The 21,527-nt window shown below is 53.6% G+C and overlaps 5 protein-coding genes across 5 annotated transcripts; 2 read left to right on the top strand and 3 right to left on the bottom strand.

Moving 5' to 3' along the window:
* Positions 1 to 1,910: 1,910 nt before the first annotated feature.
* On the bottom strand, positions 1,911 to 3,547 carry PG994_009047 (uncharacterized protein; the record flags this gene model as incomplete). The annotated part of the gene is made up of 2 exons (XM_066860456.1): positions 1,911 to 3,050; positions 3,089 to 3,547. 2 exons carry the CDS (start codon positions 3,545 to 3,547, stop codon positions 1,911 to 1,913), a joined length of 1,599 nt encoding a protein of 532 aa, XP_066714045.1.
* A 1,537-nt stretch (positions 3,548 to 5,084) lies between these two features.
* Positions 5,085 to 6,407, top strand: PG994_009046 (uncharacterized protein; the record flags this gene model as incomplete). Its single annotated transcript, XM_066860455.1, has 2 exons — positions 5,085 to 5,342; positions 5,436 to 6,407. 2 exons carry the CDS (start codon positions 5,085 to 5,087, stop codon positions 6,405 to 6,407), a joined length of 1,230 nt encoding a protein of 409 aa, XP_066714044.1.
* Positions 6,408 to 7,409: 1,002 nt separating this feature from the next.
* PG994_009045 (uncharacterized protein) lies at positions 7,410 to 8,645 on the bottom strand (the record flags this gene model as incomplete). Its single annotated transcript, XM_066860454.1, has 4 exons — positions 7,410 to 7,821; positions 7,951 to 8,118; positions 8,181 to 8,422; positions 8,520 to 8,645. The coding sequence occupies 4 exons, from the start codon at positions 8,643 to 8,645 to the stop codon at positions 7,410 to 7,412; spliced, it is 948 nt and encodes a 315-aa protein (XP_066714043.1).
* A 2,547-nt stretch (positions 8,646 to 11,192) lies between these two features.
* On the top strand, positions 11,193 to 12,234 carry PG994_009044 (NAD(P)-binding protein; the record flags this gene model as incomplete). The annotated part of the gene is made up of 3 exons (XM_066860453.1): positions 11,193 to 11,482; positions 11,557 to 11,738; positions 11,849 to 12,234. 3 exons carry the CDS (start codon positions 11,193 to 11,195, stop codon positions 12,232 to 12,234), a joined length of 858 nt encoding a protein of 285 aa, XP_066714042.1.
* A 1,666-nt stretch (positions 12,235 to 13,900) lies between these two features.
* On the bottom strand, positions 13,901 to 14,922 carry PG994_009043 (uncharacterized protein; the record flags this gene model as incomplete). Its single annotated transcript, XM_066860452.1, has 3 exons — positions 13,901 to 14,508; positions 14,601 to 14,712; positions 14,779 to 14,922. The coding sequence occupies 3 exons, from the start codon at positions 14,920 to 14,922 to the stop codon at positions 13,901 to 13,903; spliced, it is 864 nt and encodes a 287-aa protein (XP_066714041.1).
* Between the last annotated feature and the right edge of the window lie 6,605 nt (positions 14,923 to 21,527).

The raw sequence follows: 21,527 nt of genomic DNA, 5'->3' as shown, positions 1-21,527 counted from the left end.
ATACGGAACGTCGTGGTACCACTCGCATTATGCTCTGCAAGCGTTCGAGGGCGCTTTTGGTGGTATCGTCATCAACGGGCCGGCCACGGCAGATTATGACGAAGACCTCGGCACCATCTCGCTCCTCGACTGGAACAAAGACACCGTCGCCTCGATGTGGGACGCCTCGCAGACCGGCTCCCAACCGTCTATGGACAATGGTCTTATCAACGGCACCAACACGTTTGGGGCGGATGGGGCGGCTGGCACCACTGGCAAGCGGTTTGTCACCCAGTTCGAGGCCGGGAAATCGTACAGGGTGCGTCTGATCAACGCGGCTGTCGATACACATTTCAAGTTTTCCATCGACAACCATGAGATGCAGGTCATTGCGAACGATCTCGTGCCCATCAAACCCTTCAACACTTCGGTCCTAAGTATCGGCATGGGTAAGTTTCCACAATGTCCTCTTTGTCATAGTTGCATCCACTCTAATACGAGAACTTGCAGGACAACGATACGATATTATTGTCAAGGCGGACCAGGCCTCCGTGGCGCAGAACTTCTGGATGCGGGCGAAGCCGCAGGCCGCCTGTGCCAGGAATACCAACGCCGACAACATCAAGGGTATTGTGCGCTACGGCTCGTCAACAGCGGCTCCTACCACCACGTCATACACCTACCCTGACAATTGCCTGGATATGCCGGCCTCGAGCCTGGTGCCGCACTTGAGCAAGAACGTGGGCAACAAGCTTTACAGTCAGCTGCATAACGTATCCATCCACCAGAACGACCAGAAGCTGTGGCGGTGGTACTTGAACAGCACGACTCTCAAGCTGGACTGGGCGAACCCCACGATCCTCCAGGTTAGCAATCAAATGACTAACTTCGGATCTTCCGAGGCCGTCTTCCAGCTCGAGAAGGCCAACGAGTGGGAATACACCGTCATCGAGACCAACTTCCCGGTCCCGCACCCGATCCATCTGCACGGTCACGACTATATGGTGCTGGCCCAGGGTACGGGCGCCTACAACGACAGTGTGAAGTACAACCTTGACAACCCGACCCGCCGCGACACGGCCATGCTCCCGGCCCAGGGTTATCTCGTCATTGCCTTCCTGACGGATAACCCGGGTGCCTGGATCATGCACTGCCATATCGGTTGGCACGCCGAGCAAGGGTTCGCCTTACAGTTCGTTGAGCGCCAGAATGAGATTTCCAGTGTCACCGACCTGGATATGTTGAACAACAACTGCAATGCATGGGCGTCTTACAACAGCGCCATCACTGTCGCACAAGACGACGCGGGGATCTAAGGGTGGAAGTGGAATTAGAGACTTGAGAAGTTACATGAAATAATAGATGGGTTTACAATTAGAATATAGGCCTGCCACAAGGAAGATGGGGTTTTGGGAAAGTTGATTCTTGTCCGATCCAAGGAGCACAAGTATCGTCTTTTTTCCTTTGGTTCTACAGACGAATATAGATCGATGTATTTTTCGACCAAGAATTTTGTTCTATTTTATCCCATGTTCTCTTTTGCTTTTTTTCAAATCACCGTAATTTTGTTATGGGGACATTAGTTTACACTTGGATGTAGTTATCCCTGATCAATTTTTAGCAGTTTGCGCAGATTCCTTGACATCCCTCGACATCCCTCTTTCCAATACCTCAACTTGAGGTTAGATGATTCAGACTATAGGTTTACACAACATGGAAGCATGCAGTTTTCTTTACTTTTGATGATTCTCATGAATTCATTATGACCGGCATTTCCGGTTACTTGGCGGTATCCCTTGGATGGTTGTTCATTGGTTAGGAGTATTCAATGGTCCCCCCCTTATGATGATGGGTGACAACCCAATTGGGATCCGACCTCAGATAGTAATCAAAAAGATCAACCTATCAGTCATGAGGAAATTGCAGAAGTGCTATTCTTCCCTACTAGCGCTTTCTTCTTCATAGTCGGACAGGATGTCCTTCTGGCCATCCGCGCACGGCGCCCAGCTGAGGACCCTGACGGCTTTCACAGGCATGGGAATCAGACGGTCTAATTCGACGGCCCAGCCGATCGTGCAGTACGTAAAAGAGATACAGTCATCCCAGACGGCCATGAACGAAACGGGCCTGCTCAGACCCAGCCCGGGACTCGAGGCAACAGCAAACCCGCTTGACGATTCTGATAGAAAAGAGGGCAAATGGGCCCCGGGCTCTGTCGGCACCGTCAAGATGTAGATGCGGCCGTCGACCTCGAACAGGATCCGGCCATCCCTGATGGAAAGCCACCCGCCCATGTCAAATCTGTCGCTGTCGCCCTCCGAAACGGTCTCAATGATGGCAGTGCAGCCCGAGGCCTTCGCAGCCTCTGGATCCGCGAGCAACGCTGGCCAATCCGAGCACAGGAAGATGCGGCCCGCCCTCGAGACGCTGACCATGAAGCTTCCCGAGAGCATGCCGGCGCCCCACTCATCCTGCTCGAGCGGGACTTCCACGACGTGCAGCTGGCTATGGTTGGGGTGCCGGCCCTTCTCGGCCCGCAGGGGGACGCAGTGGCTGCCGCCGCCGGGCAGCGGTATGACGCGGTTGGACCCGCGCCCCTGGCTCTCCAGCACCGCCACGCTCTCCAGCACGAAGCTCTCGGCGTCGTCCTCGTCGTCGTTGTAGAGCGGCTGCTTGATGTGGAAAACGTTGCTGCACGCGGCCGGCTGCACGCGGCCGAGCGGCGCCCCCGTCGCCTTGTCGTGGAAGTGGTAGCCCTTGCGGGCCATCGAGTACACGACGGCGCCCTCGCCCTGGTCGAGGTGGCCGATGGCGCCGCGCTCGATGTCGATGTGCGTCCGCAGCCGCGGCGACAGCTTGCCGTCGCCGCCGCCCGGGTTCAGGTCGTATACGAACCCTTCACCGTCGGACGAGACGACGCACAGCGTGTCGTACGACAGCTGGTACCCCCTCGTCTCGCACTCGTGGTGCAACACGGCGACGCGGGAGAAGGCGCCACGACCCCCCTCCTCGTCGTCATTGGCTCGCCAGACCTCGATGGAGTTGCCGAAGCGGTCCCAGGCCGCGACCCCCTTTCCATGTCGTATTCCAGGTGGGCGAACGGGCGGACGTCCCTTCGGGGCAGCTGCCAGAGAAGCGCCCCGTTGTCCATGTCGGTGACGTAGAGGCCGCCGCCCTCCGAGGTCGAGACGATGAAGCGCCGCTTGAAGTCCATGCGAAACCGCCAGACAGGGTCGCCGCCGATTTTGTAGGTGCGGCCCCGGATGGCAGGCCGGTCCGAGTGCCAGTTCCGCCGCACCTTGGCCTGGCGCTTGCAGAGCTCTCTCCAGGAGTTGACGCCCTTGAAGTACTCGGTCAAGGAGCGTTTGTGCTCGAGGAAGGCCAAATCTCGGCAGCCATCGGGCCGGTCCACTTTAGTTGGGGAGGCGTAGATGACCTCCCGGTGGGCGTGTTGGATGAATTGGTGCCATGCCCGCGAGGTCTGGGTCAAGCGACCGGTGCCTTGAAGGTCAAGAAAGTGTACGATTCGGACGACTACCTCGGGGGGTAGGACGGCTAATGGATCCATTCTGGGTGTCGTCGTGGTGGGAAATGATGGCTTGAGGTTTTGCAGATTTGCGTCCAAGTCCACAAGCTACGTCACATGCAATTATGGACCCGATTATGTCATAACCTGCTAATATCAGCCCTACAGGAATGGCCTCTCCAATTCCCTTGTTCCGTCAACCAACCTCGAATATTTTGGACGTCAGGGATCTCGTGTTTGACCTAGGGAGAATTGGGCTCCTTGGCTCGAACAAAATTTCTGCTGCGTGAGTTAAATGATATTTCACTGGCGATTCATTCTCTACTGACCTAGCGTGGGCAAATAGGTATGCAGCTGGTATGCTAACACGTTACTCTGCCTGCAAGATAGCATATTATCAAGGCCATCTGGCAGCCAGACTGCGCAATGGAACCTCTCACTCGGGCGCTATGCTTTCTGTCAAATTAGCAAAGCACACGTATTACTCACCTGTCATGAACAACATATTCGAGGAGTATTCGACTCTCATATGCCCTATCGAAACCAGAAGTGGCAATAAGGACCAGATCCTCATGGTATCTTCTGTTTCAGGGACTATAATGTCCCCGAAGCTCCACTGCACAACGCAGTATTGAGCTGATGACCTTACACTGCTTCAGTATCTGACGATGTATGCGACTCAATATTTCGAGCCTTCTTGCAGCTGACATCACATGAGAAGTCCGAGCTTCGCATTCTGGAAGTCGGAGTAGGAACTGGAGCTATGACACGAGACATCCTCGGCGAGCTCCGCCGCGCTGTCAGGCCTAGAGCGGACATTCTTGTAGTTTGACTTCTAGGGTAGCCCAGAGTCATCAAATCCGCAACTTGCAAGCCTCAGCGCCCACATGGACTATATACGGTCACGTCAGATCGGTTCTGTGGAGGCTTCCGATATGTTCTCGTCTTGTGGGTATAGCCACTAGCTCTGCGGCAAACGATTCAGATACCGATCTAGTCAGTATCCTCTATAGTAATGATTACTAAAGCTCAATATTGTGGGGATATATAGCACCGCCTTCAGTCCCAGGGAGCCGGAAACAAACCAATCAGCCAATCTAGTTTAGCAGTTTATGCGCGAACGGCAGCTTACTGTACCCCCTCCTCGTGCTAACTCAGTACTTACTTGTCATCAGGTTGAGGCCATCAGCGAGCTCCGAGCTGTCCGCCGATATGCGCTTTGGATGGGTCGTGAGGGTCCACACTCAGGGCTAAGGACCAACGATCTACTGGCAAGCCCGCTTTTAGGGGCCGCCCAAAGTATCTACCGACCTTGGCAACATATGTACAATCAGTACGACCCTATTTTATGCGGTAAAGACTCTTCACCATGTGGGATGGAGGGGGGCAAGATAAGATCTCTGAGAGGGATATCGTGGCCGGCTAAGCCGAGGCAGCTGCCGTTGCGTCTATCGGAGCTAAATCTATAATAAACGGGGAGTATTCTGATCACATCTCGTACCACCACTCATCTTTCCACATACATACATACATCACCTACTCAAGATCAGTCACTGGTACTTTTTAAGCCATTGTCATCATGGGTTCTCTCGCCGATCCGCGCACCAACTCTAAGCTTTTTGAGCCCATTAAAATCGCGAATGGGAAGATCACGCTGAAGCATCGTGTCATCCTCGCCCCGTTGACACGGAACCGGGGCATTCCGGTGAATAAGGATTCGACCCCCGATAATCCTAATAGATTATGGGTTCCCAACGATCTTATGAAGGAGTACTATACGCAGCGGACCTCTGATGGTGGTCTGCTTGTGACGGAAGGACTCCCGCCCTCACTTGAGGTTTGTCTCCCTTATTTGTGTGGTGGAAACACAAACTAGTGTCCACAAACTGTATACGAAGTAGGCATGCACTAACCGCGAGGTCTATCATAGGGCAATGGCATGCCCGGTGTGCCTGGGATTTCCCTCCCCGAGCAGGCCGAGGGCTGGAAAGCCATTGTTGACGCCGTCCACGCCAAAGGGGGCTACATCTATGCGCAGCTGTGGCACTCAGGCCGCGCCAACATCCCGCAGATGACGGGCACGCCAATCCAGGCGCCCTCGGCCGTGCCCTGGGACGACCCGGAGGAGAAGTTCGCCTACCCGCCCCCGCACACCAGCGAGCAGGTCCGGTACGCGGACCATCCGCCCGTGGAGATGACGGTGGAGAAGATCCAGCAGACGATCCAGGACCACGTCGACGCCGCCAGGCGGGCCATGGCGGCCGGCTTCGACGGCGTTGAGCTGCACGGCGGCAACGGCTACCTCACCGAGCAATTCCCTAGCTCCAACAGCAACCGGCGCACTGACGCGTACGGCGGCTCGCCCGAGAAGCGCTGCACGTTCGCGCTGGAGCTGATGCGCGCCCTCGCGGGGGCCGTGGGCGAGGAGAACGTCGCGATCCGGCTGACGCCGTTCGGCCTGTTCAACCAGGCGCGCGGCGAGCAGCGGCTCGAGGTCTTCGGTCACCTCTGCCGCGAGCTGAAGCGCATGCTGCCAGGCCTGTCCTACGTCAGCTTCATCGAGCCCCGCTACGAGCAGATCTTCTCGACCGGCGAGAAGGAGCGCTTCCTCGAGTCTTGGGGCATGCGGACGGTGGACCTGTCCATGTTCCGCGATATCTTCGTCGAGACGCCGTTCTTCGTCGCCGGCGGCTTCAACGACACCAACTGCTGGGGCATGACGGAGGGAGGCCAGTGCGACGGCATCCTCTTCGGCCGCTACTTCATCAGCAATCCCGATTTGCCGGAGAGGCTCCGTAACGGATACCCCTTGGCGAAATACGATCGATCTCGTTTCTATGGCCCCTTCGATGACCCTGCCGTCGGGTACACGGACTATCCGAGATATACAGCAGCGAAATAAGCAATATAAAAACTAGTATAGGAGAGAGACAGATGGGAGCGTAATAACACTACGCAACCGAGTATAGAGTTAGAATATTAATTTATAGAGAGAAGAACAAACAAGGGGAGAAAGGCTGAAAGCTGTATTGTGCACGATTTCACCGTATTCAATATTTAGTGATATATTTGACCTCATATCACAAATTCTATGTACTTGCTTTTTTGAAGAAAATGCTTCAATCAACTTCTCCTTGCTTCTATTTCCACTTTCTATTCCTGAAATCATTATTTAAAAACATTCGCAGGGCAGGCAGGTGCAGGGGTAACAACACACAACAGCCAGACAGCTCCAACTAGGACAAGGCGCGTAGATCAGGGGGCAAAGACTGACGCCGGGGCCGCCGGAGTGTCGGGTGGGACTATAGAATCTGTGATAGGTCACACAGAGAAACGGCAGTTCGGCTTCAAATACCGCTCGATGCGCACAGCCACAGCCCGGACTAGGAATCGACTCCGTTTTCAAGCCGCCGTCTCTCGCCTACGGCATTTAATTTCATAGCCACCAATTCCTGCGCTAATATAGTCGAACACGTGGGGGTCATATAAGGGGCTCAGGGGTGCACATGCCTATTCAGCTATTAATAAAACCAGTAGTCTATTCACTAATCGCATGAGTTATCCAAAACCCATGTATAAGTACAGTACAGTATGCCAAACGTAGCTTCTCATCAATACCACAGATGCACAGTCACTCTGCACTCTGCGCTAAAAACGTCGTCGGCCTCATTTGGGTTAGTCTTGTCCGCGCGGAATACCAGTTTATAATGAATGTGTTAAGCCGTAGATCAGGATGTGCGATCGTACATAGCGTTATATGCAATAAATTCTATAGGAAAGCCCTTCTCACAAACAAGGAAGCATTCTGCTAATATTTCCGAACATAGCCACTCAATCTACCCCTGTCTCTCTTCCGGGTCGTCTCAACCTCCCCCCTCCCCACCCCACCCTCTCATCAAGCAGCTCACTGGAACAGCTTGATGGAGTTGATCAGCCAGTATGCCTCCGTGAACGCCGCCGGGTTCTGTGCCACGTAGTCCTTGCAGGTCGGCGCCACGCCGACGCAGTCGGCGCTGTTGTCCCACCAGTCCTGGTCGACGCCGCTGCCGCAGAAGTCGGTGTTGATGATGACGGACTGCGTGTGGAAGGTCTGGGCGACGTCGCAGCCGCCGTTCCGGGTCTGGAAGTCTGAGATCGGCGCGCCCCAGGCGTCCGGGTTCGGGCTGTCCGACCGCGCGTCCGCGGGCACGGCGGCGTTGGCGAAGAACCAGACGCGCAGCCGCTGGCTCTGGAGGTACATGGCGTACACGCCGCCGCCGACGTCGTTGAAGGGCGTCCCGTACGAGTTGCTGGGGCCCATGGATCCGCAGCCGCGGCTGGATAGAGGGTTGAATTTGTTAGCTTCCCTTCGAGAACCGGCCATCCGCTCTGTTTGGGCTTTTCCAGGACGAACGTATATTTAAAGGGGGAAATCTGGAAGAAAAGAAGAAGAAAAGAGCACATACCCGTCTGGAACGTTCATGTTACAGTTATTTCTCTCCTCCTTCGACCCAATGTTGGTGAACTGGCACTCTTCCGACGTCCACAAGCTCACGGCATTCCCGTCTTGGAACATCGCACCCTCAAGAATGTCAATCTCCCCGTATGGGTCTTCGTCAAAGTTAAAGGTCCAGCTGTCGAGCGAGGTTGTTAGCTATCACCTTCGCCGGTCTTCCAAGTGGATAGGAGAGCTTACAATGCCGGCCATATGCCACAAGCGGATCCGGGCATGTGCGCGATGTCTGCGATCAACAACCCGTTTTCGAACGTGTCGAATGCCTCCAGTCTGATACTGGCGCGACCTTTGTCGTTGGTGGAGTAGGTCGTCGTGGAATCGGCCTTGATGCGAACCTGGTTGCCGTCGACCGTGGCCAGCCCCCGAGACTCGGCCTCGTTGCGCGGAAGATATTCTACGAAGCCTTCGGTAGGGTCATCATCCTTGGGAGGAGAGTGTTGTTAGCTCACGACTTGCGCGAAGATATAAAGAACTAGACGGGACCGCTGGGAGAGGATCAACTAGCTAGTGTATACTGACTGTCATGAATTTGAATCCATCAAAGAAGTTGGAGCCGGCATAAGTTCGCTTAAGTGACAGTGCATCAGTTGAAGAGAGGGCGAGCATCAGGGTCGCAAGCGACATGATCTTGACTGAGGGCGACATTTCATTGAAGTCTTGATAATGCTGTTATTGCGGATGAGGAAGTCTAGTCTTTACTGGTTGACAAGTTGTATCATTACTCTTTCTCAACTCCGTCGTGCGTTCGAACCTCCTTATATACAGGCAACTGAGCCCCCTCGATCCTTCAGTCTTATGCGCCCCGCCGCCTGTACAGACCGACGGAGCATCCTAAGACTGAAGGCTTAGAAGGATTTCTTCCACTGCTCACCTACATGGATGAGAGAATTATACGAAGGGGTCCAAAAACGTCGCCCGCAGATTCGAACCACATGATTGCGCCCAGAAATGGGCATGGCCTTTTGCGGAAAGGGGTTCCCCCACCATGATGGGACTGGAGGTGATTCTCCATGCAGTCTTCGTATGTAACTGCTGATTGGCGGTTGACCCGACCCGTAAAATGCTGCAAGCTCACGTGAGCCTCATCCAGGAATAGACGAGAGTGACTGATGTAGGAATAGGTCCGAGAGGACCGTTGAGTAGGCCCGGATTGCGATTACCGCTACGGGACGTGTTTTCCATAATTGGTCATGTCAGCCATTTCCCCAGGCAGGCAACGGTCGTTGCCGGGAGCTCGCCGGCCTGGCTCCTGATGGGATGCAGCAGGGGTCACGATCCCACAAACGCGCGGTGCTGAGCTTGGCATTGGCGTATCCCGGTATTCCATAGAAGTGGTAACGTTACGATTGGCGAAAGTCCATTGCATGACATGCCACGTGGAGTCTCTCTTTGGTTGCGCAATTAGCTGATGGAAGGCAACCAACCAAGCCCTTTTTCCTTACAGAAAGGGACATCGCCAGGCATCATGACATTTTCTCCATCAGCCTTGCTATATCGTGCAATGATGTTGAGTTCTCTTCCCTCCCCCGTAGAACACTTTAGTATGCCAACAGTCACGATTTTTGAGCCAGACTCATCATGGCTAGTATTGCAGATTAGTCCTAAATAGACAAAATTAAGATTCAAAAGACATTCTTTCTAGTTGCTAAGGCGTGATTGCACAAAATATTTGGTGTGCAACCTCTGAAATATATTACTGGGTTGAGTTTACGATCAGAATGACTTAAGCTGCAAAAAGGGCATAAAATAGCTATAAGTCTCGTCATATTGCTGGTCAGTCAAAGACTGTCAGCGCGTAGGCCAGAGTGGTAGCATGGCCAGGTAGAAGCAACTGAGAGATTATTAAAGCATTACTGCGACTCGTTCGAGTAATCGATCCCCTCTGCACTGTTTTCTCTTCTGGGTTAGGCTGTGAGTGAGACTCGAGTTCAGTATGATGTCATACCTATGTCTCAATGTGTAATGAGGAGAGTTAAGACTGCAAACTCACCGCTAACCGAGCGGTGAGTGTTTCCCTCCCGGTGACAAATGTGTAACTCGTGTTCCTTTTAATGATCTACGATGCTGTTCGTACATGGCCGGAGAGAATCATGGGGTCTCTGTTCTAGGCAGCTCAAGAGCCTCATTATCTATGGGTCTATTGCTGACATGTGCTCCTCACGCTGAATTATACCGATATTATGCTTAGCCCATCAAGTGCCGGTCGTGACTTCAGGAGAGGGCAGAGAATACATCGATTCACAAGTACTGCAGCTTGGGACGAGGAACTTAGTATAAAATGGTCGAAGCTGGCCAGGATACGTTTTGCTTTCTATAAGTTCTAGTATATTACGTGGTTTTGGGGGGGCAGCTCGTGTAATGCGTACGGCGGTGCGCACGGTTAGTACTAATTCAGCGTTTTCCAATCTATCTAATCGTATGTGCTTGAAATTTGCTGTAACTGGCTGCATAGAAGGCAAGCTCGATGGCCTAGGTTTCGGCCTTTGACTCTTCATGAGCTGGCATCTGCCGCTTCGGTCGTCCTCCGGACAGGACCTTATCTACCTTGGTGGAGGGCAAAGGCGACAGTTAATATGCGTGCAGCACGGGCCCTGAGTAAGCACCCTGCGTTGTGCCGCCACTTGGGGTGTTCTTGCGGACGTAGGATTGGTTCCCTAGCGTCTTAAGGCCGATAGGCCCGGCACGACCCGCAGGCGTGGCACCCGGTCTTGGCTCAAGTCCGTCTTCGAGCCGGTAAGCCCGTGTCCCCCCCGCAGGCCAACGGCCCAATGGCCGGTTCGAGAATGGTGTCTTCAGCGGCGAGCGGCCCCTCGAGTGTGGTATTTGACTTGAAAAGTCTGTCGCTGGGGCAGACCCCGTTCCCACTGAATCGCCGACACCTGCATTGCGTGCGAGCATCGGTGCGCATCCCATCGCCGACACGCAGGCTCAAGAAGCCAAGGAAGTCACATCAAACCATTGCTGAGTGATGACCGAATGACTCATCCGGCAACGATGGTTGACATGGCTGAGGCTGCTTGGACACTACGGCCGGGCCTTGATGGACGCACGACTATAAGATATGCCACTTGGGGAGTAACTCGTCTAACATAGCAGCTCTCACATCCAGACGACCTTGGACTCCTCGCTGTAATTTCTGCTCCAGTTTTCCTCTTGACGTGAAAACCACCGCCTTCCACCAAAGAAGCAACAATGACCGACTCCTCCCGCGTCTGGCTCATCACGGGCTGTTCCTCGGGCCTCGGGGCGCGCCTCGCTCACCGCGTGCTCGCACGAGGTGACCGCGTCATCGCGACGGCACGCCGGGTCGAAACCCTGGCGGAGCTGGAGCAGGCGGGCGCCGCAGTGCTGTCGCTCGACGTGACGGCCGACCAGCAAGCCGTACGCCAAACCGTCGACGCCGCCATTCAGATATACGGCCGCGTCGACGTCCTTGTCAATAATGCCGCCTACCTCGCCATCGGCACGTGGGAGGACTTGGAGTGAGTCTTAGATATTTTAGGGAAGCTGTAGGGGGGAGAGAGGATCATGGGCTGACGGTGCATACTACGCGCAGGATCGAGGATTTCAGCGCCCAGTTCGAGACCAACGTCTTCGGCACCATCAAAGTCACGCGGGCGATGCTGCCGCACCTGCGCGCGCGCCGCGACGGCACCCTGGTCTTCATCGGCTCGCGGTCGGGCTGGATAGGCGACGCGGGGGTCGGGGCGTACGCCGGCTCGAAGTTTGCGCTGGAGGGTGAGTCCAAGCCGCGCTACAATTCCGGGAGGGCTCTTTGGGCTTCTGGGCTCTCCTTTTCCCGCCCAAGACTATCCCTCCGACGACCAAAAGCTGACCTCCCCCACTAGGCCTCGTCGAAGCCCTCAAGGGCGAGGTGGAGCCCCTGGGCATCAAGACGCTGCTCATCGAGCCCGGCCGCTTCCGCACCAAGCTGCTGACCCTGGGCAACATGAAGGCCGCAGACGCGGCCTCCGACGACTACGCCCCGATCGCGATGGCGCTGATGGCCCACCTGGCCGCCGAGGACCAGCAGCAGCACGGCGACCCGGACAAGCTGGTCGACCTCATGATCGACCTGGTGCGGCACGAGGGCGTGGCCGCCGGCCGCGAGGTACCGTTTCGCTTCCCCGTCGGCACCGATGTGCACGCCGACGTCAAGGCCAAGTGCCGGCAGACGCTGGAGTTGCTGGACGATTGGGAGGCCGTTTTGACGAGCACCGACTTTGGTGCGTGAATTCACAGAGAGGGACGGAGAGTGTGGTGGAGCGAGCGATGGGCAGCTCGTTTGGTCATGGGGCCATGGCATAAGTGGCGAAAAGGGGGGGTAAGAGGGGTGGTCGTTGGGGACGAACGCTCGAGTCCACTCGGCAAGAGGCCTAATCCTGTTGAACCGCACTTCCGAGACACCAGCACATGCAATACTGTCGTCTCAAGTTCTGGTTCGATCCAATCAATGTTCAGAAGAATTGACTTGGTTCCTCAGTATAACAACATCTGGCGCATTCGGCGGTAAGGGCGAATCACAGTGTTGCCCCAATTACGAACACCAGCCAGCTCCCAGACAGAGAAAACCTCTCTGTCAGGAGATAATAGCCAACAGCTCAACCCAGCTACGTTTCCCCGCCCAGGGTTGACTAGACCATGAAACTGTGTGTGGCTGTATTGTAGGTGGTGTTTGTAAGAAAAGTTCCCAGCGTTCAAACGCAGCCGGAGTGGAAACGATGTCGGCCCTCAACCCCTATGCCGCGCACAGGCAGCAGGGGGACACTCTCCCGTTCCCGCCAGGGAGTAGCCTAGGTGGTTTTAAGGGCACGCTGGAAGTCCTGGCAGCCCCGGGGAAGAAAGATGTGTTCTTCAAATCAAATACAGTGGAACAAGAACGATTCGACTGACGTACTAGCATCCACGTTCAAGGCTGTGTCGTTTGGGGATTCTTGGTCATACTATCACGCCACTTCAGTGCCGCTAGATGGATCAAGCTGTTTGAAATAAAACGGTTTTCTGATGAAACCCCCACCAAAGGGGGACAGGGCCTCACCACCATGATGACGGGCCAATCAACCAATGTCTTTCATGGAAGCGTTGCATATCACATCGTAGATTGTGCAGGCCAATCCGCCGAACAGGACCAAGTCAAATGGTCAACGAGCATAGGAGTCGGTCAAGCAAACCAAGAAGCAATGGGAAGTTTGTCTAAACCAATCCCTCAGGAGCGAGCTGTTGCAGCTCTCTGGGGGGTTTTATTCTTGTTGCTATCATACATATGCTGATTTCCTCGGCCCTCTCCCTTCTCTTTCCCAGTCATCCACCACTCAAACCCATATAAGACTAATGTTTACTCTATCGTGTGTCATATGGACCAAGGGAAATAGCGCGCCAGAGCCAAGGCAACAAGATCCTTGAAAGGAATTGAAAGAAGAATCCACCAAGCCAGTAGCCGTGTTTGATTTGGTCTGAACGACCAGCCCAGTGTGTTTTGACTACTCCAGACTCTTGCTCCAGAGCCTCTATGAAATGCCCCCCGTTGGGTCAGGCGAAGCGAAGAGAAACGATGTAAATTCAATATATTCCAAAAGCAAATAACAACATCTCAAGAAGCATCAAGATGTATTGAAGAAGCGAAGCGAGCCATTGATATGCCGACGCCCACTTTCCGGCAGCCGGATAAGTGCAGCGGCCGGAGACGCCGACTGTAAAGCCGTGCGCCGGATAGACAGCAGCCAGGAATCACACCGGCTGCCGAACGGTCAAAGATGCGGATAAAGTGCCGACGGGAGTTTGAGCAATCGAGTCAATGCTGGACCTCTCAAAGCGAAAGGACCCTAAACAACCGTCGCATCTTTGATTAAAAGTGCAGAGTGCTTTGAATGTCGGGACTGGGTTGATGAGGGTCAAGTAGCTCAAACAACCACGACACCCACACTCCGCTCTTCTTCTAGCCGGCGGACCATCTCGCGCTCTCCAGGGCTTCGGGGGTTGGCGTCAATGCCAAGGATGGCGCTGATCCGGGTCTTGTCGTTCTTGCCGTAGCCAATATCCCGGTCGTTGGGGCTAGTGGTGGGTGTGATCGGCGTGTGGGCCGGAACATTGACCATGCTCGACTTCCAGGCCTGCTCCAAAACAGCAGGGCTGGCTCCAGTTCCGTAGTCGTTAGCAACGGCACACCAGAAAGAACCGCGGTGGGCGGCGTAGATGGAGTGCAGTCTGGGCAGGTCGACCTGCGTGGGAGGCTGGGGCATGGAGCAGTCCAGGCGAAGAGCCGGGTTGTAGCTGGCGGGTGTCTGCTGGGGGAACGGCGACGGCGCCAGAGTACGACTCGTCTCGGAAGTGGGCGTGGGGTAGCCGAGTTGAGACATGCTCATGGCGACCGGCTTGGGAAGGATAGCCGGCAGCCGAGGCGAGGTGTCAGTGCTGTTGGTCATGATGCTGGGCAGCTGGATCTGGCTGGGAGAATGAGGGCCGTAACTGCCAGAGCTCCCAGGAGGCGAAGTGGATCGCGATACATCCTCTCGGATCGGAGTGGGCATGGAGGCCGGAAGGATGGGGATTGTCCGGAGGACGTAGAGGACATAGAGGTAGTGCGCTTGCGGCGGTTGCTACCATGGCTAAGCTGGTGGTAGTGCAAGCGGCAGGCCAGCTCGGTCTTCTTCAGATGAGCGGCAATGTGCTTGTAGGGCATTTTTTGAAGACGAGTCTGCAGGAGATAGACCTCCTATTCAGGCAAAAAGCAGGTTAGCAAATCTTGCTCATGATCCCCCTTCCGCATGGTCTGGCTCACCTCTTCCTCGCTCCATGCTCTGCCTCCTCCTGTCGATGCGAGCTTGCGGTTCTTGGTAATACCATAGTCGTGACGGTCAAGAGCATCGCTCGTGGGGTGATAGGCCACATTGGTATGGGCGGTTAACTGCATGGGGGGTGACATCTTGCCGAGCAGTCGTGTTGGTGATCGTAAATGGTGAGACGGTGCGGCCTACGAATCGAAAGTTGAAAAAAGTGTCGTGAAAAAAGGAGCAGAGCTTGCTGCTGAGAGAATCGTAGTTGAGTTTCGAGAATAAAAGTTGTATGTTATGGTAAACCGATATGTCGTCGAGGGACGTTTTGTGTTGCTGGTATCCAACCCTTCTTCGCCCAAGGCTATCCCTGAAGTCGAACTAGAACTTGTCGCGTAACACGCTTTTGGAGATTGAAACCGGGCACTACTATCCAAAGATACAAGACGGAAAATCGATGGTATGGTCGTTCAAGAGCCAGAGCACACCGATAGACGAATGTAGGTAGGTAGGTATTGTATTTTTCCCAAAAGAATGTAAGCAGCCAAGCCAGTTGGACAGGACAAAAGAGCGTGGTCGCTAGCTGCGAAGAAGGAAAAAAAAAGAAAGGAGGCGCGCAACAACGTCGTCGTGATCGATGCACAGGTATACCGAGGATGGTGTAGAGGGAAGATCAAAACAAGAGGCTCAAACTCGACGGGGAATCGAGAGGCATTATAATGATTATGCATCTCACAGCCTCAGTATAAGTGAGTATCAACCAGGACAGGGGGGCCGGTACGTACTTCCAGGCGGACCAGGATAGGCCAGTATCAGACTCTTGGTGTGGACACCCGCAACACACACCGCAACATACAGCCATGTTACAAGCCTTACCAGCGACCCTGGCGCTTTGATGGGCCAGGCGTGACAAGATCAGAAGCAGCATAAGCTTGGCTTGATCCGCATTTGGCTGCCATCCATTCGGCCCAAAGCTAAACGTTCAGACCCTCCCCAACGACCATGTCAAGTTTAGGTCTAGGCCGAAGAACGTGCGTCAGTTGCAGCTCAACGGCAACGTTTGAGCTAGCAGTAGTCTGGCCTTGCCATTTGAGATCGGGAGAAATAGAAGCAAGAGAAGCATGTTCGATATCATCAACTGAATCGCCACGTTGATACATCTCGCATCGTGTTGATACAGAGGTTCGAGACGGGCAAGCCACAGTCCGTCCAACTCTTGACTAGCACACCCGGATGACGAAAGAAAGATGAACCCCCATGTAGGAGGTGTTTACACACACCAGATGCAGATCAAACCCGAGGATCAGAAAACAGAACCACTTGAAAGAAAACGGGTACGCAAGCCCAGGGCCTACCTCTGGTACCAGGTTTGGGTGTAGGAGTAATCGCAAACAAGACCCCTGGCATCACGGACGGCGAGTAACATGCATACACAAATATCCACAAAGCGACCCTGATCAGGTATGCGCATGCGTATGTCACGATGTGTGTATAGGCAGATATGTAGCACTGGAAACAACTGCCAGTGGATACGGTTTCTTATTATTTTTTTCTGTTCCTCTCCTGGATACGATACGTTTCCTGATCTGGCGTCCCATTGTAAGCCAACGACTGGATCGCAAGATGTTTCGGCAGGCAGGCAGGCGGGCAGGCAGCAAGTGGCAGGCGGGGGGGGGGAGTAGGGGTATCATGGCAGTATCGGAAATGGTTCGAGGAGTGGGCAGGAAGAGATGGGAAAAGTGAGGGTGTTTGACAACGGAGAATATTTCTGTCAAGGACGTTGCTTCAACGTGTTACAGATCAACGCGCTTGTTGTCCAAGAAGCCAGGGTGCCCATTGGCCCGCTGCGACCCCACTACCTGTACATAGACAGCGGCTCTGCGGCAACAGGCCTTAGTGACCTTGGTGCGCTCGAGAGCCTCTGCTGCGGCGCCTAGGCTTAGAAGAGTCAAACTCCGGGGGAAGCGCCCCGCCTTACACCTCCGTCATCCACACACATTGCACACCTAGCCCCTTGAACATACCCATCGCAACCAGACCTGCCAACCTTGGAAGTGCCCTCGGTACTTTGCGAGAGGGAAAAAACCAAGAAAATTTAGAAACAGACAGGGGCTAGGAAGCTTTGACTATTCCAGTAATAGGAATATTAATACTGATTCAATGCAATGTAACTGCGGCTGCTACCTATCAACTAGCTAGTAGTGGTATTCTCAGCCGGCTCCAGCGTGCTGGGAACGGAATTATCCATGAGAGCGCCATCCGCCCCTCTCTGGCTGTTCCAGTCCTGGTTGTTCAAAGGTTTTAAGGCCGTGCTTTTTTCTTTTATCATAAGCGAGGCTGGCTATTGGTGCTATTGCTCGCAACTGTCCGCCCGTTTGGTTTGGTCTCTGAAGATTGAAACAATGTTGTTCTACACCCATGTTTCTACCCTAAGCTCCGTGTTTGTATCCATCTGGCCCCGTATCGTCGGTTCTGCCGCTTCTTCTTCTTCTTCTTCTGAGATGCCGTGATGAGAACCGCACTTCACTTCTAGTGAGCTGGGTGGGCTTCCATGCACAGGTGGGCATTCTGCATCTTCGAATGTTCTTTTGCTGCATCTGTGCATGCTTCGTCCAATGCCCACAAACGCCACCAGCCTGCTACTTCGGCTCATTCTTTTGACTCGTAAATCCTCAGCTGCCATGCCATAACAGCGTCCTACCTGTCGCTCCTGGCGCAGATAGTTACGTACGCCTGTGCCGCAAATCGAAAATGTGTCGTCAAGCCTCTCCACACACGGCAAACGTTTCCCGAGCGGTAGGAAGTGGTGATAAGAATTTTGCTTGGTTTGATCATCTAAAACCGTCTGACTAGGTCCATTGTTTGCGCCATGTCACTACGACGCCTTGGACGCTTAGCAGTGCTACTATGGGTTCCCCGTCCAGAGCCGCATCTTCGGTTGCATAAGCCGTAATCCTGATCCTGTAGGCACTCCAAACCCCTGAAACCTGCTAAGGACCAGGTCGATTTCAACTTGGTATCAGGCGGCCCTGACTTGACCCCACCTCCATGCCAAGAACAGTTTAGATATTTGGCTTTCTGCAGTAAAGCGTGTGGGATGCTATGTGGTGGTATTATCGACTTTCTCATTTCTTGTCGTGTTTTCCATGTCTTGGGATAGTCGACCCGAAAAACGCATCCGAATTAATTAGATTATTGCAGACCGTTGGAAGGTTTAAGGCAGCTCCCATATCTCAGATTCATTTCGCCCGATCCGGAGCTGGAACTCTGGACGCTAGCAATGGAAACCGTCCGGTCCTCACGTCGATTCATCCTCTATTGTCGCTGTGAAGTATGCATTTTCGGTGAGTCAAGAACTATACCCAGTGTATATCCATCATTATGCCCCCGGATTCTATAGACAGCCTGCTTGGCCAGTGAGAAAGTCTTTACCGGGGACACGTGAGCCACAGCCACTCATACGTAACTTTGACCATGGCTTAGATATTGGGAGGTCCATTAAGGTAGTTTCAAACCGAGAGAGGATTTTCTGCATAGAACGAAACGCGCCTCGTTGTTTGCGGCGTTCATCTCCATCGGTTTGTGAGTGGTGATCGTATGGAATGGATCGGGTTCCCGCACCATATCTCACTCACTCCCTCGTCCTCACAGATCCCGCCTGCCCTGGAGGGTCACCAGCCACCTGGCAAACAAGTCATTAGGCCCATAGGTAACAAGTAAACTCAAACAGGTCGTGCCATCAGAGGCTATCCCATGACCCTTGCGACTCATATCCAGAAGCCAGTCCCGATACTGCTAGTTATATGTTGGCGAGCTTGTCAGCGGCGTCGCACATTATAACCGAGCTATACCCTCGTCTTCGTCTGCATCTAACAGCGACTTCAGACCAAAAGACCAGGTGGGCATAGTCTACGTATGCCGTTCACTGTCTATCACCGGACAGACTGAAGAGGTAAAATTTCGGTGTAGACAGGCTCTTCCATGGCTGCACATGCTATCAGCAACGTGACCTAACGAACCATTCAATGCAAAACACCACGATGGAGCTTGGGAGTTTGCCAGACTGCTTCTAACCAATCGTAGGGATGGCACCCTGCCCTGTCGTAAGCCTGCTATTCATGCGTCCTCATCAATGTACATAGATTCAGGTTGGCATGTCGCAGGTTCGATGATCGGCGGCGACCGTGAAAGTTCCAGCGCATCAAGTACGACAACTGTTACAATTAAAGAATGAAGTTTACACAATCGTGGATAGTCAGACCCTATTTCAAAGGCAACCGAGACAAACAACGGTCTGTCGGAGCGGCGTGTCCTCTTTCTCCCAGTCCGGAATTTGAGGACATCCGACAGCGACTGGATACCAGGATGGCATGCCATCGAAGGGGTTTGTAAGTCATACACCCACGAGCTGCGCTTTATTCCGCCCTGCTGCTCATGGTGGACCACTGCAACGTTCTGTCTTCTAGAAGCCTGTCCACTCGCTATCGGTGATGCCGAAGGTAGGATGACATAGATCGATACGTATCGTCTGTTGTTCATCTCGTCTACTATCAAAAAGCAATACGGCACGTGCCAGATCCTTTGCACGGTAGTTGGTCGTCGAACAGCCGAAGTATAATGGTGGAGGTGGTGGGGCTTTCCCACGTATTTCCCTTCCCATTCCACCCATGTCAAGAAAATGAGTTCAATAACTTTTGGTAGCAACATAGCATCCGACAATTTACAATACAGTGCTGTGGCAAGTCTTACCAGGCCACAGGTCATCGTCGTGTATTGTATCATGTATCAATATAACACAGGGTGGCCATCGTACTGAAGATGGCCAAACAAATCCAAGCCGCCTCAGAAGATGCAAGTGAGACCTCGCTGCGCGAAGAGAAACTGACGTTATGACATGAGGCTTGCAGCAGATCCTGTTCAATTGATATGAGCTGCGTGCGGCACCTGTCGGTGGTGAAACCATTTTTCAGCCCTGGGTGCGCCGCTTAGGGAGCCTCCAAACGTGAAAACGACGGGAAGATCGTCGTCCGATATTATAGTTGATCGCCAAGCGAGCTGGTGAATCTTATCTCTGCGTCAAATCCTTTCGAACGAAGGGGAGGCCATATACCCTGATCATGGATGCCTATCAAACACCCAAGATCTGTTTGGGGAGGCTTCTGCGTTTTGGTTCAGAAACAACTGTATTTCGAATTACAGTGGTTTGACAGGTTTAAGCATGCCGATGATCAACCACGGAATGGAGCAACCCCCGGTTTATACCGTGAAAAGATGTCATGTCGTGCAGGAACGCTCGTGTGCGTGCGCTTTGCTCTTATTCGGCGATAGATACAGGATCCCTGTCAGAAGCCGAGAGGCAGAGCCGCAAACTTCAAATCGCACTTCTGACCTAGACAGTTTCATCTGCTCCCCTCCTCGCACTTCAGCTCACGGAAAAGCGAGAAGGCTACGCAGAATAGAAGAAGAGGGGCATCACCGACGGCGAAACTACCTCACATCCCACCATCACCAAGACTTAGAACGAAAACAGAAGGAGAAAAGAAGCAGAATAAGCTTTTACGTCATCCGACATCGTCCCAAGTTTCTCTGATGACGGTTGAATAGGCATCGGACGAATAGGCTTGAGCAGGCACGCTTCGAGGTCGCCACAATCATCGCATGCATGACTGTCTCTATATCCACGATGGGCTAGGAGTCTTGTATTGAAAACAAAGCACTGCCCCTTCTCCCCTTCCGTACATCAAGAAACGCATCAGCATGCAAGAACGACAACCAGGGTCGATCACCGCCCCCATTATGGAGTCGAATAACCCAGCAAGCAATCATCATCAGGTGGATTTGATGGATTCTTCGCCTCGTCCCTGATGCCTGAGCACATCGGCACTCACTGCCAGCAAATTAGCTCAACGGTTTAGTTTCCAGTCACGATAGGGATAATGCTCACAGGAGGCCGACCTTGGGTCGGAAACGCAGGCAACCTTGTTCGGATGATAGATAATTACAAACGTATTGCGAGTTTTCAATCAAATTCAAGTCCAGCGTCCACCAAATGCATTCCGTACAACTTACATGAAATACCTGACTACGGTTAGTTCGTGTTACCAAGGTACTGCCTATCACTGCCCGCGGTGGGATGGGTGTTTCCATCGTCCTCACAGCCATCAGGATGGCCTCGAGCATATCTGGATAGGAAACAGATGGGCTGATGGGCCTTTGCAGCTTTATTCTCGCCACGAGCTGCCCCTCAGGCCCTTCCCTGGACAGAAACTCACTGGTGAACTTGGCTGCGACGTGGTTTCAGAGCTCCTGTGATGCAAGCCCTCCCTCCGGTTGCATTCGGAAACATCTTACGAATGCGCCAAGGACGTATTTCGAGCGTTTGGCTCATGAAAACTGCTGTCTGTCGTCAGATTGCCTATGGTGACGCGCGGATCGAAAGATCCAGGCCCTTTTCACTGCCACCAGGTGGTACCTCATGGGTTGTCTCCGTCTTGACTGCACCTGGTATCAACGGCCGTCATGAGCTCCGTTGTGCGGCCCTTCCCGGAGCCGCCTGCCCGCGTCGTACCTCGACGCCGATGGAGCAACGCCGGGTAAGACTACACAGGCCTGCTTGCACACCAGCAGATCAAAAGAAGACAGCCGCGAATAACGAAAGGGTATAGAATCCTCCCACATATGCAAAGGCAAAGACGTTTCCTCCTATCGTTAGACTTAGTTGAGCCATCTTAGCAATTTCAGATCAGGGGTATTGACA

The sequence above is a fragment of the Apiospora phragmitis genome (genome assembly GCF_038363925.1).
Source record: "Apiospora phragmitis strain CBS 135458 chromosome Unknown utg000008l:1.0-3514335.0:1.0-3519231.0, whole genome shotgun sequence".
Taxonomy (NCBI): domain Eukaryota; kingdom Fungi; phylum Ascomycota; class Sordariomycetes; order Amphisphaeriales; family Apiosporaceae; genus Apiospora; species Apiospora phragmitis.
Note: the sequence above shows the minus strand (reverse complement) of the source record. Positions and strands in the feature narration are given on the sequence as shown.